The sequence below is a fragment of the Capricornis sumatraensis genome, chromosome 6 (genome assembly GCF_032405125.1).
Source record: "Capricornis sumatraensis isolate serow.1 chromosome 6, serow.2, whole genome shotgun sequence".
Lineage (NCBI taxonomy): Eukaryota > Metazoa > Chordata > Mammalia > Artiodactyla > Bovidae > Capricornis > Capricornis sumatraensis.
Genome location: NC_091074.1, coordinates 111,584,886 through 111,598,927, shown reverse-complemented (window position 1 = coordinate 111,598,927; position 14,042 = coordinate 111,584,886). Strand labels below are relative to the sequence as shown.

Below are 14,042 nucleotides of genomic sequence, written 5' to 3'. Positions count from 1 at the left end.
CCTGATTCTGCCAGAAGCTTCCCTTGGACCTACCTTGTCCGGAGTCAGGAGGGACTTCACCCCGAAGCTCATGCAGCCGATAAGTCCACTTTGTCTGGGGAGAACAAGAGACACTCGCATCAGCACCTTCTCATCACACTATATCAAGAGGCCAACTGTCAAGTGTAACGTAGGTTTGCCTGGTGAACTGCGGTTTACAAAGCACTTTTACCTGCATCATTTCATTTGATCTTTCCAACTCTGTGAGTTAGGCTGGAGTGGAGCTATTCTCTCCATTTCACAAAGGAAAAAACTGAGGCTGAGTTGATCCCCTTCCTAAGGTCACAGGACTTACAGTAGTTGAGCCCCATGGGAAACCCATTAGAGAAGCTCAGAGCTACCTTGGAGGTTTGAGTTGTTCTGGTGTTGTATGTAGGTCTAAAGAGCTGGTCCCCACAGGGAATTTCAGCTCTCACATCAGCTGGTGATGCTGAATTCAGGAGAAAAGTGATGAGACCTAAAGCTCAAGAAGCTTTGTGTTGGGTCCAGGCAGGAGCTGGTTAGGGCTTAGACAGTTTTAAATCAAGGTTCAAACCAACCTGACACACAGAAGTTCCCAATACCAACCTGACTTGACTGCCAGCTGGGCAAATAGACATGAGCCAAGGTCAGGACTCGTGGGAATGTCATGCTGTGTCGACAGGCTTGAGTTCAGTTGGATCCTGCTTGACTAAGAGTAACTCAAAGTTCCTAAAAAATGTTCATTGCTGAGTTCCAATGTCCGACAACCGGGGACGGATTGATATTTGGCAGCTTTCAATAATGACAGTATGTGCTGTGTGCTTAGTTGCTCGGTCATGGCCGACTCTTTCTGACCCCATGGACTGCAGCCCGCCAGGCTCCTCTGTCCTTAGGGATTCTCCAGGCAAAAATACTGGAATGGGTTGCCATGCCCTCCTCCAGGGAATCTTCCCAACCCAGGGATCAAACCCAGGTCTCCCACGTTGCAGACAGATCCATCACCAACTGAACCACCAAGAAAGCCCAAGAATGGCAGTACAGACGAAGATTACTGAAATGCAAATATAATCCTGCTATTACGAGAAAAAAACAAGTTTACAAATCTGTAGATTAATGAGAAAGATGCCCACCAAAATATTAACAATAGTTGTACCTGGTAGGTGGGATAAGAAAGGGTTTTGTTTTCTCCTTTGAGTTTTTTTTAGCATTTCTAAATTTTCATAGGTAACAAGCGCTTCTTTCAGAATCAGAAAAAAAAAAAAAACCAACAGTATAAATGTATTTGAAAGTGTTCTATCCTTTCTCTAGCCTAACACTAGAGTCGCTTTTTTTCCCACCTCTTTCTTCTCTCTTAGCACAAGTCAGTTCCCAAGTCATCTTGGGAACTCCAAGTCAGTTCCCTTCAGAGACTGGCTTAATATTAACAGCTGTTAATCGAGAAAACGCAGGTATTAAGACTGGAGCAGCAGGGACTTCTCTGATGGTCCAGCAGTTAAGGTCTTGCTTTGCAGTGCAAGAGAGGCGGAACTAAGATCCCGCTGCCACAGAGCAACTAAGCCAGCGCGTTGCAACTAGAGAGCCCACATACTGCAACTACCAAAGCCTGCACGCTCCGAAGCCCATGCGGCGCAGACTAGAGAATCTGTGCTCTGCAACGAGAGATCCCACATGATGCAATGAAGATCCCACAAGCTGCCATTACAACTCGACGCAGCCAAATAAACAAATATTAAAAAAATAAAAATAAAAAGACTGGAGCGGAACCTTGACGGTTAACTTCAATATCTGAGGGATCCACATGGATGAAGGAGTCAGCATGTTCTGGGGAAGATGCAATTTCAAAGCAGAGGATGGAATGAACTGCCTGGAACGAACTAACTCCCTGGAGATGAGCCTCCCTGAAGACTGGGCTACGGGGGGCCTGCGCTGAACCCCCTGAAGAGCCTGTCTGAGTCTTGTGCCCCAGAGCCTGCTCCCAGGCTCCAGACCCAGAAGGTTCAAGGTGGGTTCTGGACACAGGGGTCTGGAGAAAGCCGCCCAGGGGATCCTACAGGGCACCTACCTATGCCTGCCCCAGTGAGCACCAGAGGTCTACAAACACATGTTGTTTAGATCCTCCAGAAAGGGTGGCAGCAGCCTACCACCCGAAAGTAAACAAAATGGTTTCTCGCAGGTAGCCAAGCCGAGTGAGGGGCAGGGAGGCAGGATGACGGCCGCTGATTCTCAGACCCGGCGCCCCTCCCTGAAGAGGCACACTCTGCACCGGGCCCTGTCTCAGCAGCTGCTCTCATTCTGCTACTCCTCACTCCCCGCGCTCTCATCCTGCCCCCCTTTCCTACAGCCTGGCCTGCGCGTGCTCCCTCCCCCTTGCCAGCCCCCTCTCAGCTCACCAGGCCAGATTAATCATCTCCCCCTAGAGGACAGTCCATTAAAACCACCCGTCCACATCCACCCCACCCCCCCAACCCACCACCAAAAACAAACCCTCCTCCCTCCTGGCGCGTGGCCAAGTCGGCAGGAATGGAGGGGCAGCTGCAGTGACCAGCATGAGTGGCAGCCACTGACCCGAGCTGCTGCTCCAGAAAAGCCTTGTCAACACTTTGCCAAAGTCCTCATCATGGATTTCATTTTGTTTGTCAACATATTCAAGAGCAACCCAGCTGGTATCCAGGTGCCCACACTGCCTTGCTGTACACTTTCCGTTCACGCTGGGTACAGCCGTAACTGTCTAAATCTCCCAGGCACGCTGCTTTAACTGTAATAAAGGCTGCCTCTTCCTGCTCTTCAGTAAGTGGAGTTTTCATCCCCTGGTGCTCAGAGAATGCTAAATGGTTGATACCCTCCCATGAGCTTTGTTTCAAGCGAAGGGGCCTCCAATGATTTCATGATACTTCAAGCCCAGCAAATTGTCACAATCAATGTCCATAAACAGGAACCTCTAAGTGTTCTTCAATTAGCTACTCCTGAAGCCTGTTTTTAAAAACCTTTGGAAGAAGAAAGACTTCTTTTACACACAACCTGAATACATGGCAATCTACTGGTCAGGCAATAAACTTGGAAACTGGTGATCGCCTGAAATTTCGCTGGGCACAGAGTCTCAGGGGCCAAGACTTGGGTACTTTTGAAAGCTGAACCCTGAACTTGGTGAAGTTTTGACAAATGGATGAATCCATCATTCCCATGTTGGCAGGCACTGGGCAAGGAGCCCCAGCATTAAGGAAACAAGACAAACACTCAGGAATTTAAACAGCAGTTCAAGGCAGCAATACAAGGGATGTCACTAGACAGGGTGAGATTGACAGATGAGCAGTGCAGGCAATAAATGCTGAATGCTCAGAGCGGCAAGAAGTGGTTTAGAACTGAGATGTTCAAAGAAGGCCTAAGGAGTTAAGCCACAGAGAGGGAAAGGAAGAGCCTTTCAGGCAAAGGGAACAGCTGGTACAAAGACTCAGAGGGAAGGCTTCATGGAGCATTCATGGGCAATAGTACTGCCAGTCCTCCATATGCAAGGATGAGGAACCCATGGGTATGGAGGACCAACTGTACTCCACCACTTTACAGAAGGGACTTGAGCATCCATGGAGTTTGGTATCCACGGGGGTCCTGGAACTAATCCCCAGTGGATACGGAGAGATGGCTATATTCGGCTCAGTTTATTTTTGAGCACACAGTAGGAGACCCGCTAACAAAAAGAAAATGCATTATTTTAAGGGAATGCACTTTACTTTTCTCTTGTCAGGGGACTTGAACTATTTCTGTTACAGGCTTATCCCATTTAATCTCAATTTACTTTGAATTTGATGACTTAAAAACTGCACCCACATTTTCCCATTCATCTTCTCTTTCCCTGGTCTCTCCCCATCTCTGTTTACGGTGCTGTACTTGGCACTGGCATAGTTTATAAAGTAGTTGAAAGAGCAGAGGGTACAAAGATAGTGTGCAACACACAGCCTCTCCATCTGTAATTACTATCAGCATAAAAGCTTATGTTCTTCAAACATATGTGTGCGTGTTTTAAGTTGTTTTTTTTTTTAACTTGGTGCCCAACAGTCCAATTCTAAGACTGTTCTCTTACCACAAGTTCTGAAAACACCATGATTGACACTAGAGGCGTCAGCTTGGCTTTTTCCACATCACTGAACAAAACTTTTAAGCCGTTCAGTGCCATAGTCAGTGATATTAAGGAGTTATTGTTAATTTTTAAATGTGACAATGGCATTGTGGCTGTTCTGTTTTTTAAGTCATCTTTCAGAGAGATCTATAGCTCAGATGAGATGATTTGCTTTAAAATAATCCACTGGAGGAAGAGACAGCGGGTGAGGGCGTAAATGAAGTAAAATCAGTCACATATTGATCATTGATGAAGCTGGGCTCCAAATATGTGAGGGCTTATCATATATTTTCTAACTTTGCATATGTTTGAAAATGTCTATAATTTCTTAAAAACTCACAGAACCCCAAGTCGAAAGAAACCTTTGAGATCACTGCATTTTACAGGTGAGGAAACTGGGGCCCAGAGCCGGGAAGTGACCTGTCCACGGTCTCACAGCGAGGAGGAGCTACGCCAGAATCTACTGCCCTGAGGCCTGGTTCTCCTCAGCTCCCACCGTGCTCACCACAGGAGCTGAAATCAGCCTGCCCCTCCCAGCACTGGACCGCCTTGTTTCTCTACTACGTGCTTACCGCAGTCCCTGGAAGGATCGCGAGAATTCATAAAACAGATGCCCCCTCCTTCCATCTCCTATGAGTCTTAAAATGTAACTGCCACATATTCAGCTGGATGACTGACATAACACTGTATTAAAAATGCTATGAGAGGTGGCCTGAGGCATAAACACACCGATACAGAAAAGGTTTGGCTTTGGAGCTTTTTACCACCTGTGTGAGCCAGTGAAGTGTACTATATCATGTGATTTGATGCCAGGCTACCTGGATTTGTGTCTTGTTTTCACCACATGCTGGCTGTGTTACCTTGGGCAAGTTACTTAACCTCTCTGTGCCTATAAAAGAGAAACATTAATAATGCCTACCTTGTATGGTACCGTGAGGATACTGTGTCCACACAACAGATAATGATTAAATATGCTTAAGGTCCGCACACTTGGTGGACACGCAGTGCTTGATAAACATGACCAATGAGATCACCTTGGGCAAGTTCCTTGGCCTTAGTAAATCTCGGTTTCCTCATCTCTGAAGAGACAGACAAAATTCCTACCTCTCAGGGTCGTTGTGAGCATTAAATGAGATAACGTATGTAAAGCGCTTGGCACAGAGAAGGGTTCATAAATGCTTGCTCCCTTCCTTCTGCAACTGTCCTTCACGCTGTTAAGTTGAATGTCCGTCCCTCAGAGACACACAGCTTTGATCTGAGAGTGTTCAGCAGGGCAGGGGTTTCCGGCAATGGCTCTGCCTGTCTCCTGCAGCTCAGAGGCCTTCTCATTCAGAGATGGATCGATAACCATGCCTCCCGCCCGCCGAGCCGGGCACTGTGGTGCTGGCACCTCGGGCAGGGCCATCTGTTCGGAAAGCAGGCCTGTCTGCGCCTGCTCTGTCCCTCTCTGAGCTTTGGGTTGGGACTGTGACCACAAGCTTGACTGTGTTTTGTTTAATAAGGAATCTCACTTTCCCAAAATAGGCAACAAGTGCAGACACTGCCTCTGTCACGCTGCCTCCCTGGGTGCTGACTCACTTTCCCCGGCCTCACTCTCTTTTCCAAAAACCGACAAGTCCATTGCGGCCACTTCTCCAGCCGGCGCCGCCGGCTCACTCCACTCTTTCAGGGGCGCAGCCAGAGCAGGGGAAACGGTGACTCCCACATTTGGTGTCTGCCTCCGGCACCCGCTCCACTCCTCGCCTCTGCCCACTGGGCTCACCAGGCACCTCCTCGCCTCTGCCCACTGGGCTCACCAGGCACCTTCTGTTTGTCTGCCACCCCTCCTCTGTCTGCTTCCCAGATGGCACTGCTGCTGCTGCTAAGTCGCTTCAGTCGTGTCCGACTCTGTGCGACCCCATAGACGGCAGCCCACCAGGCTCCACCGTCCCTGGGATTCTCCAGGCAAGAACACTGGACTGGGTTGCCATTTCCTTCTCCAATGCATCCATGCATGTTAAGTCACTTCAGTCGTGTCCGACTCTGTGCGACCCTACGGACAGAGGCCCACCAGGCACTAGTGGTAAAGAACTCAGCTGCCGATGCAGGAGACATAAGAGACGTGAGTTCGATCTCTGGGTCGGAAAGATCCCCTGGAGGAGGGCACAGCAACCCACTCCGGTATTCTTGCCTGGAGAATCCCAAGGACAGAGGAGCCTGGTGGACTATGGTCCATGCGGTCACAAAGAGTCGGACATGACTGAACCGAGTCGTCACACTCGGCTCCTCTGTCTCCTTCAGGGCCTTCCCTTCCTGTGTCCATCCCTTTAAGACAGGATTCTGATGCTCCTGGGTACTGACTGTCTTCCTGGGTGCTCTCAGCTGCTCGAAATTTACCCCCTCACCTTGGCAGCCACGGCTCCCATATCTCCACAGACCTCTCTCCCCGCTGCGCTCCAGGTCAGCAAAGGCGTATCTCCTACACAGCTCTCAGCTGGTTGCCCTCCAGGCACCTCCAACCCACCCTATCCAAAGCTGCTCTTCCTTCCCCTCCAGTGCATTTGACTTCGCTAGAGACATCGCTGGCCACCCACGAGCCATCCTTGGCTTCTCCCTCTGCGCTCACAGCCAAATCACCAGTAAGCACTATCGGTTTAGGCTGCTAAAGGCATTTGAGTCTGTTTCCCGCCTCTCTATCCCTAAATCATCTCTCTCACAGATCACCACAAGACTCTCCCAGCTCCTCCCCAGCCTTCCCAAGACTTCCCAGAGTGATAGAGCTAAATACACCCCTGTCATTCCTCTGCTCAGCACCCTTCAGTATCGCCCCATCACCAGATTCTCAAACACCAAACTGGCTGCATGAGGTTCGCCCTGAGAACTTGTGTAAATGCAGATTCCTTGGCCCTGACCTTGAAAATCTGGACTTTATCAATCTGATGTGTTACCTGGGAACCAAGGTTCCCCACAAGCATCCCCAATAATTCTGATGCATTGCCAGGATTGAGAACTACTGACCCTTTGGAGAAACTCACACTCCAAAGAAAACCTATAGACTCATCCGTTTAGTTTACACTATCCTCTTCATCTTATCTCCAGCCAATCCCTACTTTTGTAATCGACCCTCCAGCAACACCAAGTTTGCAAATCCCGCCCCATGCTGGCCCTGCCCTCTGTACTCTACCCGCTGAGACTGAAGACTCCAGGGTCTAAATACCTGGGTTTCCATCTTGCCTCTACTGTTCACTGCTATGTGACCTTAGGCAAGTTACTCCCTTTCTCAGCTTCAGTTTCCTTTTCTGAAAACTTAAAAACAAACATGTACTTTCCTTAGAGCTGTCTTAAGAACTAAATGAGATAAGGCACTGTTAACCCCTGGCTTGTGGCTAAAGTGAAAGTGAAGTCGCTCAGTCGTGTCCAACTCTTTGCGACCTCATGGACTGTAGTCTACCAGGCTCCTCTGTCTATGGGATTTTCCAGGCAATAGTACTGGAGTGGATTGCCATTTCCTTCTCCAAGGGATCTCCCCAACCCAGGGATTGAACCCAGGTCTCCCACATTGTAGACAGACGCTTTACCATCTGAGCCACCAGGGAAGTCCTGTCCCAGAGGTCCTCTCCCAAGCAGGATAGTCTCTGACTGACCCCATGTGTCCCCAGCACCTGCAACAGAGTTGCCACATGGGTGGCCATGAAATGGCAGCTCAGTGAATGAGATTACAGTGCCATGAGCACCAGTCCACAATAACAAGTGGATACTCTGCTGAAAGACAAATCTTTCACTATGCAGGCTGTCGTTCAGCACTCCAATTCTTTGTGACCCCATGGACTGCAGCACACCAGGCTTCCCTGACCTTCACTATCTCCAAGACTTTTCTCAAACCCATGTCCATTGAGTCAGTGATGCCATCCAACCATCTCATCCTCTGTTGCCCCCTTCTCCTCCTGCCCTCAGTCTTCCCCAGCATCAGGGTCTTTTCCAATGAGTTGGCTCTTCGAATCAGGTGGCCAAAGTATTGAAGCTTCAGCTTTAGCATCAGTCCTTCCAATTAATATTCAGGGCTGATTTCCTTTAGGAATGACTTAGGTTGCATCTTGTTCTCCAAGGGACTCTCAAGAATCTTCTTCTCTAGCACCACAGTTCAAAAGCATCAATGCCGGCTGAGGAAGGCTCAACTTGAAAAGTTATACTGGCTATCAAATTTAGGGTACCAAAAAGCACTGAGCCCCCAGATATTCTCTGGGTCTAACCTGGTGAGTTGAGTCGATTTTCATTCACCTGGGCCCCTTGTCAGTCACCATTTTCAGTTCTACGACTGTTGGATGGATGTTACTGGCCACAGAGTCTCCCAGATTTCTTGCAATGCACCAGCTGAACGAGCCCCAGCTGCTCACAGCGGGCCACACAGTCAAGTGCTCTCACCCTCTTCCCTTCCCTCAGCAGCCAATTCTCACCCTCACCACCCAGCAGTCCTGCTCTGCTCTGTACTGGCCGCCATGACCCATGACCACATCCACCTCCTGGGTCCTGGGCTGCCTGAAAGACTGACCTGTGTGGACTCTCCTACACACAGCTCTGCAGCTCCTGGCCTCCTCGTGACAGCCTGAGCCCACTGAGCATGCTCCTGCCTCCCTGCCTGAGCTCGTGCTGTGCCCCTGCCTGCCATGCCCTTTCCAATCTACTACTTTCCTTGTCTCATTCTTGCGCTCTGCCCCGAGTTGAAGATCCCACTTTTTGCATGAAGCCCTCCTTGGTCGCCTCAGCCCATAACGAACTCTCCTTCATCCCATACTTACTATCCTAGTACTCACTGCATTTCTGTATTCATTCACTCAATAATCACCAGATATCTACGTGCTAGGCACTGGGTACAGTGGTGACTAAGAGAGAAATGGGCCTGTGTTTCATGGACCTTCTACTCCCGTGGGGCTGAGCCTGTGCGTGCTGTGACTATCGTTTGCCTCCACGCAGAGCCTGTTATCCCCTCCTGAAAGTAGGTGGCTTGGGAGCAGAAGCCACATGTAGGCTGGCTTGCATTTCAGTGGCCAAGACAGTGTCCTGTTGACCCCAAGGTCTCAGTAAATGCACCTTGCTAACATGATCCAGGTGGCACCATCTGGAGTGACAGGAACTCATGGGGGTGGCAGCCTCTCAGATTTAACCACTACCATTCATTCATCCAAGCGCTACTTGAGCCCCCACTATATGCTAGCTGCCTGGCTGCCACCCACAAGCTCAGAGCAGGTCTCCCCTCAGCTCAGCAGTTCCCCTCACCTGGAGTCACCTGCCCTGTTCCACACAGTGACCAGGAGGCGCTTCTGTTCGTCTTTCTCTTGGACAGGACTGCAAAGCAAACCACGCAGCGTGTTAGCAGAGCCAAGCTCTGGCCCAGGCCCACACAGTCCCTCATAACGGCAACTCTTGGAAATAACCTGAACATCCAACCAGAAGGAGCCGGTTAAACAAACTAGAGCCCAGATAGAGTGGGATGTGAATATTTATATTCATGAAAGAGTTTACATTACATTGTTAAGGATGAAAAGGAGGTTACAACATGATATGATAGAACAATTCCATCTTTGTAAACACACACCCACACAAATTCAAAGACCTGAAAAGAAATGCCACAAAACATTTCAGTGAGTAGCAGACCTAGAAGTACTTTCTCTCTTCTTCTTTCTGTGTACCGACCTTTTCTATTTTTCGACCATAAGCAAAATTACCTGGTGTAGTAAGGAAAATAACAAAATATGATTAATCTTCACTAATAAGAAAATACAAAATGTCCATTGCCTTTCCATCGGCCCCAGAGTTCAGGGAGGAGGGAAAGAAATAATAATAATTACACTACCGGACACTGTGTTACACTGTCTCATTTACACCTCCGCTCTCTCTGAGCTCCGTACTATTATTAGCCCCGTTTTACAAATAAGGAAGCCAAGGTTCAGAGAGGTTAGCAAGTTGGGGAGGGACGGGTGGGGAAGCAAAACAGCCCTCAGCTTGGAAAATTCCTCCTGCTAAAGGAGAAAGTTTGGTCCGAGGCACAGTGGGAAATTGCCTTCTTTTTTCAGGGGCTACCAGCCTCGGGCTGGGCATTTTAATTCTGAGAAGCAGCCACGTGATACCTTATCACTGTGGACCTCACTGCCGGGCCAGGTGCCAGGGATGCAAGGATACAAGTGAATGAGAAAACAAAGACATCCTTTAAAAGTCACTGTTTTTCTGCTTAGATCTGGTTCTAGAGTTGGCAGACAGAGTTGTTTCAGCTAAACACTCCTTGCCTCTCCTCTCGAGGACCCAGCCACACCAGACTCTTACAAGAAGAAGTGCTCGTGGAAGATGGGATCTCTGCAGTCCAGAACGGTCTGTGTCTTCTGGCAGCATAGTCGATTATCTTCAGGGATCAAAGAAATCTTGAATTGGAGAAAAGTAAGGGTTAGATGATGTCAGAGCCACATAATCACCTAAGCCTGATGGCTGACTCTGTGTATCTCCAAGTTAGTCTTCTCCAGCACCCTTCAAACCAGCCTCTGTACAGGACAGAGTGGAGTCCTCCAGATGCCGGAAAAGAAAGAGGAGGCCTGGGCCAGAGGCACTGTAGTCGGATGCTAGGACAGGGCCTCTTGGGGTGGTTACCAAGGAGGCAGCCCCAGGCCCAGGCAGAGATGGGGTACAACCTGACCACCTCTGCTCTTCCTCCAAGCAGAGAGGTTTCCCCTCAAAGCACATAGCCTCTTGTCATCTTAGTCCCGAACAGCTGCCAGGTGCCCCCTTCCCAGGAGGCCCCAGGTCAACACCTGCCAAGACCCGCCCCCCCATCCACGCTCCGATCCTCATGTCGTTCGCCACCTGCTTCGGGTTCCCACCCTGCTCCTGAATTGGCCTCTTACCAGCCTGGGGGCTGCGGGAAGAAGGCAAAGTGGTGTGCCTGACACTTGACCGTCATGCTTTGGGAGGTGCCTGGCCTTTGGCTCCAGCTGGAAGTAGCCTCCACCCGCTCCCGCCCCTGTGGTGTCTCCGTTCAGAAGGACCTTCCAGCCCTCAGAGATCCTCTCTCCACCCCACCACCCAAACTGCCATCCTGCCTCTGGTTTGGGGGAGGAGAAGGGTGAAGACATTGTTTTTCATGAGAAGGTTTCGGATCGCCTCTGGATTTCCGCTATCCACATGCTAAGGTGCGCACCCACGTAGTGAGGCACAAGCTCACCCATAAGGTTCCAGTCCTTGCAGGAAGCTGGTCTCTCTTAGCTCAGGGCCCCTTGCTAGGCCTAATAAATGCCTACTGACCAAATGATGGAACTGTAGCTGCCACGCTGAATAGCCCCAGTCGCACAGATATGCTGGGACCTTCGAACTCAGTGTGGTCCCTCACCAACCCCCACCCCATTCATGCCCACCCCGACATCCTGCTCATCATATACCTTCACGTAGGAATCACAGACGCCAGGTTCCTTGCTCATCAGTCCTTTGCCTTCTATGACTAAACAGAGAATAAAAATGGGGAAGGTGGGTGGGAAAAATCATTACCAGGCTCTTACTTTGCATAATGACCATTGGATATTAACCCCTCTCTGGTCCAGCCCACTCCCACCATCTCCAACACTCGGGCAGCACCTTCGCTGAGACATTATAGGATTCAATTCCCTGACTTCCCAGAAACGAATGTAAATGTTATTGAGTCCAAGCCCTCATTTAATGGCAAACATGAGGCTATGAGGCGGCAAGAAAACTGCCCAGTCACAGAGCAACGGGAATGACAAAGCTGGGTTTAGATCCCCGCCTCTAGACTCCCAGTCCAGTGCTATCCCACAAGACTGCCTCCTGGGATGGAGGCGCCAAGCTGGAAAACTTAGCCTGTCACTTACTAGCCATGTGAGTAAGCTGCTTCACCCAGCAGACTGAATTTGCCCTTCTTCTAATGGGTCAGTGATAACAATGGGCTAGTGATACTAATATCCACTTCACATGCTTGTTGCTGTGCAGTCGCTAAGTTGTGTCCAACTCTTTGCAACCCCATGGACTGTAGCACGCCAGGCTTCCCCGTCCCTCACTATCTCCCGGGGTTTGCTCAAACTCATGTCCATTGATTCGATGATACTATCCAAACATCTCATTCTGTCACCCCCTTCTCCACACATAGTAGTGGCCAGATTAAATGAGATCATGTGCTCACGATCTGCTAAGGTGCTTAGTAGAGCAAGAGTTACTAGAGTTACTGGCAAAGTAGCTGCTCAAAAAGATTTGCTGAAGAAAACAAGGAGAGATGGAGGCAAGGGATAGGTGCCGTGAACGCCAGTGTGGCTCGTTTGTCTGAGGCCTGTAGAAATCAGACGGTAGACCTGACAGAAGCTGAGCCTCTTTTCTCTTTTCTTTTCTGTTTGGTTTTGATTGAGCCCTAGGCCTTGGCTCAGATGGAGCCCCTGTAGTCTGAGGCATGAGGCCTGGGAAGCCAAAGGAGAGAGGGGGACGGGCTGGAAGCGATGAAGGGCCTGAGACTGGGGCGAAGCAAAAGCAAACTGTGCGGGACAAATGGCCTGGGGGAGGCCAAGACGCACGCGGCAAAGACTGCTCAGCTGGAGCAGGCTCTGGCAGGCAAAGCGCCCCCCTCCGCCGGTCCTTGGGAACTGCACTGTGGCGCCCCCAAGGCCAGGACCGGAGGACCCCAGGCGCCTGCTGGTCCATCCTGCCTGGCATCCTAGTTTCTGTTCCTGCGTGTACCCTTCCCGTGGGTATGGGTGCTACTGAAGCCCTGGGTTTCCCTGGCCCCCGTGGAGGAGAAGCTGATCTGGTCCCACTCTCACTACACTCCCGTCTGCTGCAGAAGCCTGCTGTGCCCGGACACACCGGGCATACAGCATACCTGGGATGAGGACACAGAGCAGAAGCAACAGCCCTGCAGGTGGGTCGGGGGCGGTTCCTGGGAGGGAAAAGCGAGGCAAAATGAGCCTTCCTTCCTGAGTCTTAATGAGATTAAGACAGGCACATTTCTTACAGCATCAGAGGAAGGGAGACTTACTTTTCAAAAGGCGTTCAAAGAGAAGGCAGGCTCAGAAACAAGGAACCGCGGGCGCAAAGGCAGAGGCACGAGCAAGCCCGATATATTCAAGGGGTGAGGGGGGCACAAAACTGGATGGAACGGGGGTGGAGGGTACCTGGAACAGCAACAGCCAGGAAGGTGGGAGAAACAGGCAGGATCTGCTGGGCCAAAGAGAAGGGTAGGGCCATGATGGGAGCTCAGTAACTACTTGTGTGCTGGATGGAAGGATGAACAAACGGATAACTGGTGGGTAAAGTATAGAACCCTCTGGGCGGCACATCAGACCGTCACAACCTGGTCCCAGCTCACCCCCGCACCCCTCCGTGCCACAGGCATGTTAGACAGTCTTTAGTGCATCGTGCCCTCTCTGACCCCCAGCCTTGGCGCCTGTGGCTCCCCCTTTGTGGAGTGCCTGGCCCGCCTGCTTCCCTCTGCCTGGCTCAGGCCCCTTCCTCCTTCAGGATGGAGTGTGGACTTTACTCCCTCTGCCCAGGTCTGCCAGCCACCCTATCAGCACCACCCAGAGGTGGGCTCTTCTCCTCGGCGTCCACAGCCCCTGGCAAAGGGACGTGTTCAATCACTATTCAGGGAATTTATGCTTTTCTGTATTACTTAACAAACACTCATATAGGGTTAACCACATGCTGGGTACTGTCCTAAGTGCTTTACTAAAATTGACTCCTTTAATCCTTGTCACAGCCCATAAGATAGGTACTATTATCATAAGATAGGTACTAATATCACCATCCAGCAGATGAGAAGCTGAGCTTGCTTAAGGTCACTGGAAAAGAATCAGAGCCAAGATTCGGACACAAGCGGTCTGGTTCCAAAAGCAGTTTGATCCCTGGGTCGGGAAGATTCCCTGGAGCAGGGCATGGCAACCCACTCCAGTATTCTTGCCTGGAGAATCCCCAT

The 14,042-nt window shown here is 50.4% G+C and overlaps 1 protein-coding gene across 3 annotated transcripts in view; it reads right to left on the bottom strand.

The window, feature by feature from the left end:
* Nucleotides 1-14,042, bottom strand: part of RGS3 (regulator of G protein signaling 3) — a 137,997-nt gene that overhangs the window by 103,388 nt on the left and 20,567 nt on the right. For all 3 annotated transcript variants that reach the window (XM_068974437.1, XM_068974435.1, XM_068974439.1), the window contains exons 3-6: nt 11,512-11,570; nt 10,409-10,503; nt 9,365-9,433; nt 34-94 (exon numbers count right to left, since the gene is read on the bottom strand). In XM_068974437.1, the coding sequence (XP_068830538.1) occupies nt 34-94; nt 9,365-9,433; nt 10,409-10,503; nt 11,512-11,570 (284 nt within the window). The remainder of the gene's footprint in view (nt 1-33; nt 95-9,364; nt 9,434-10,408; nt 10,504-11,511; nt 11,571-14,042) is intronic.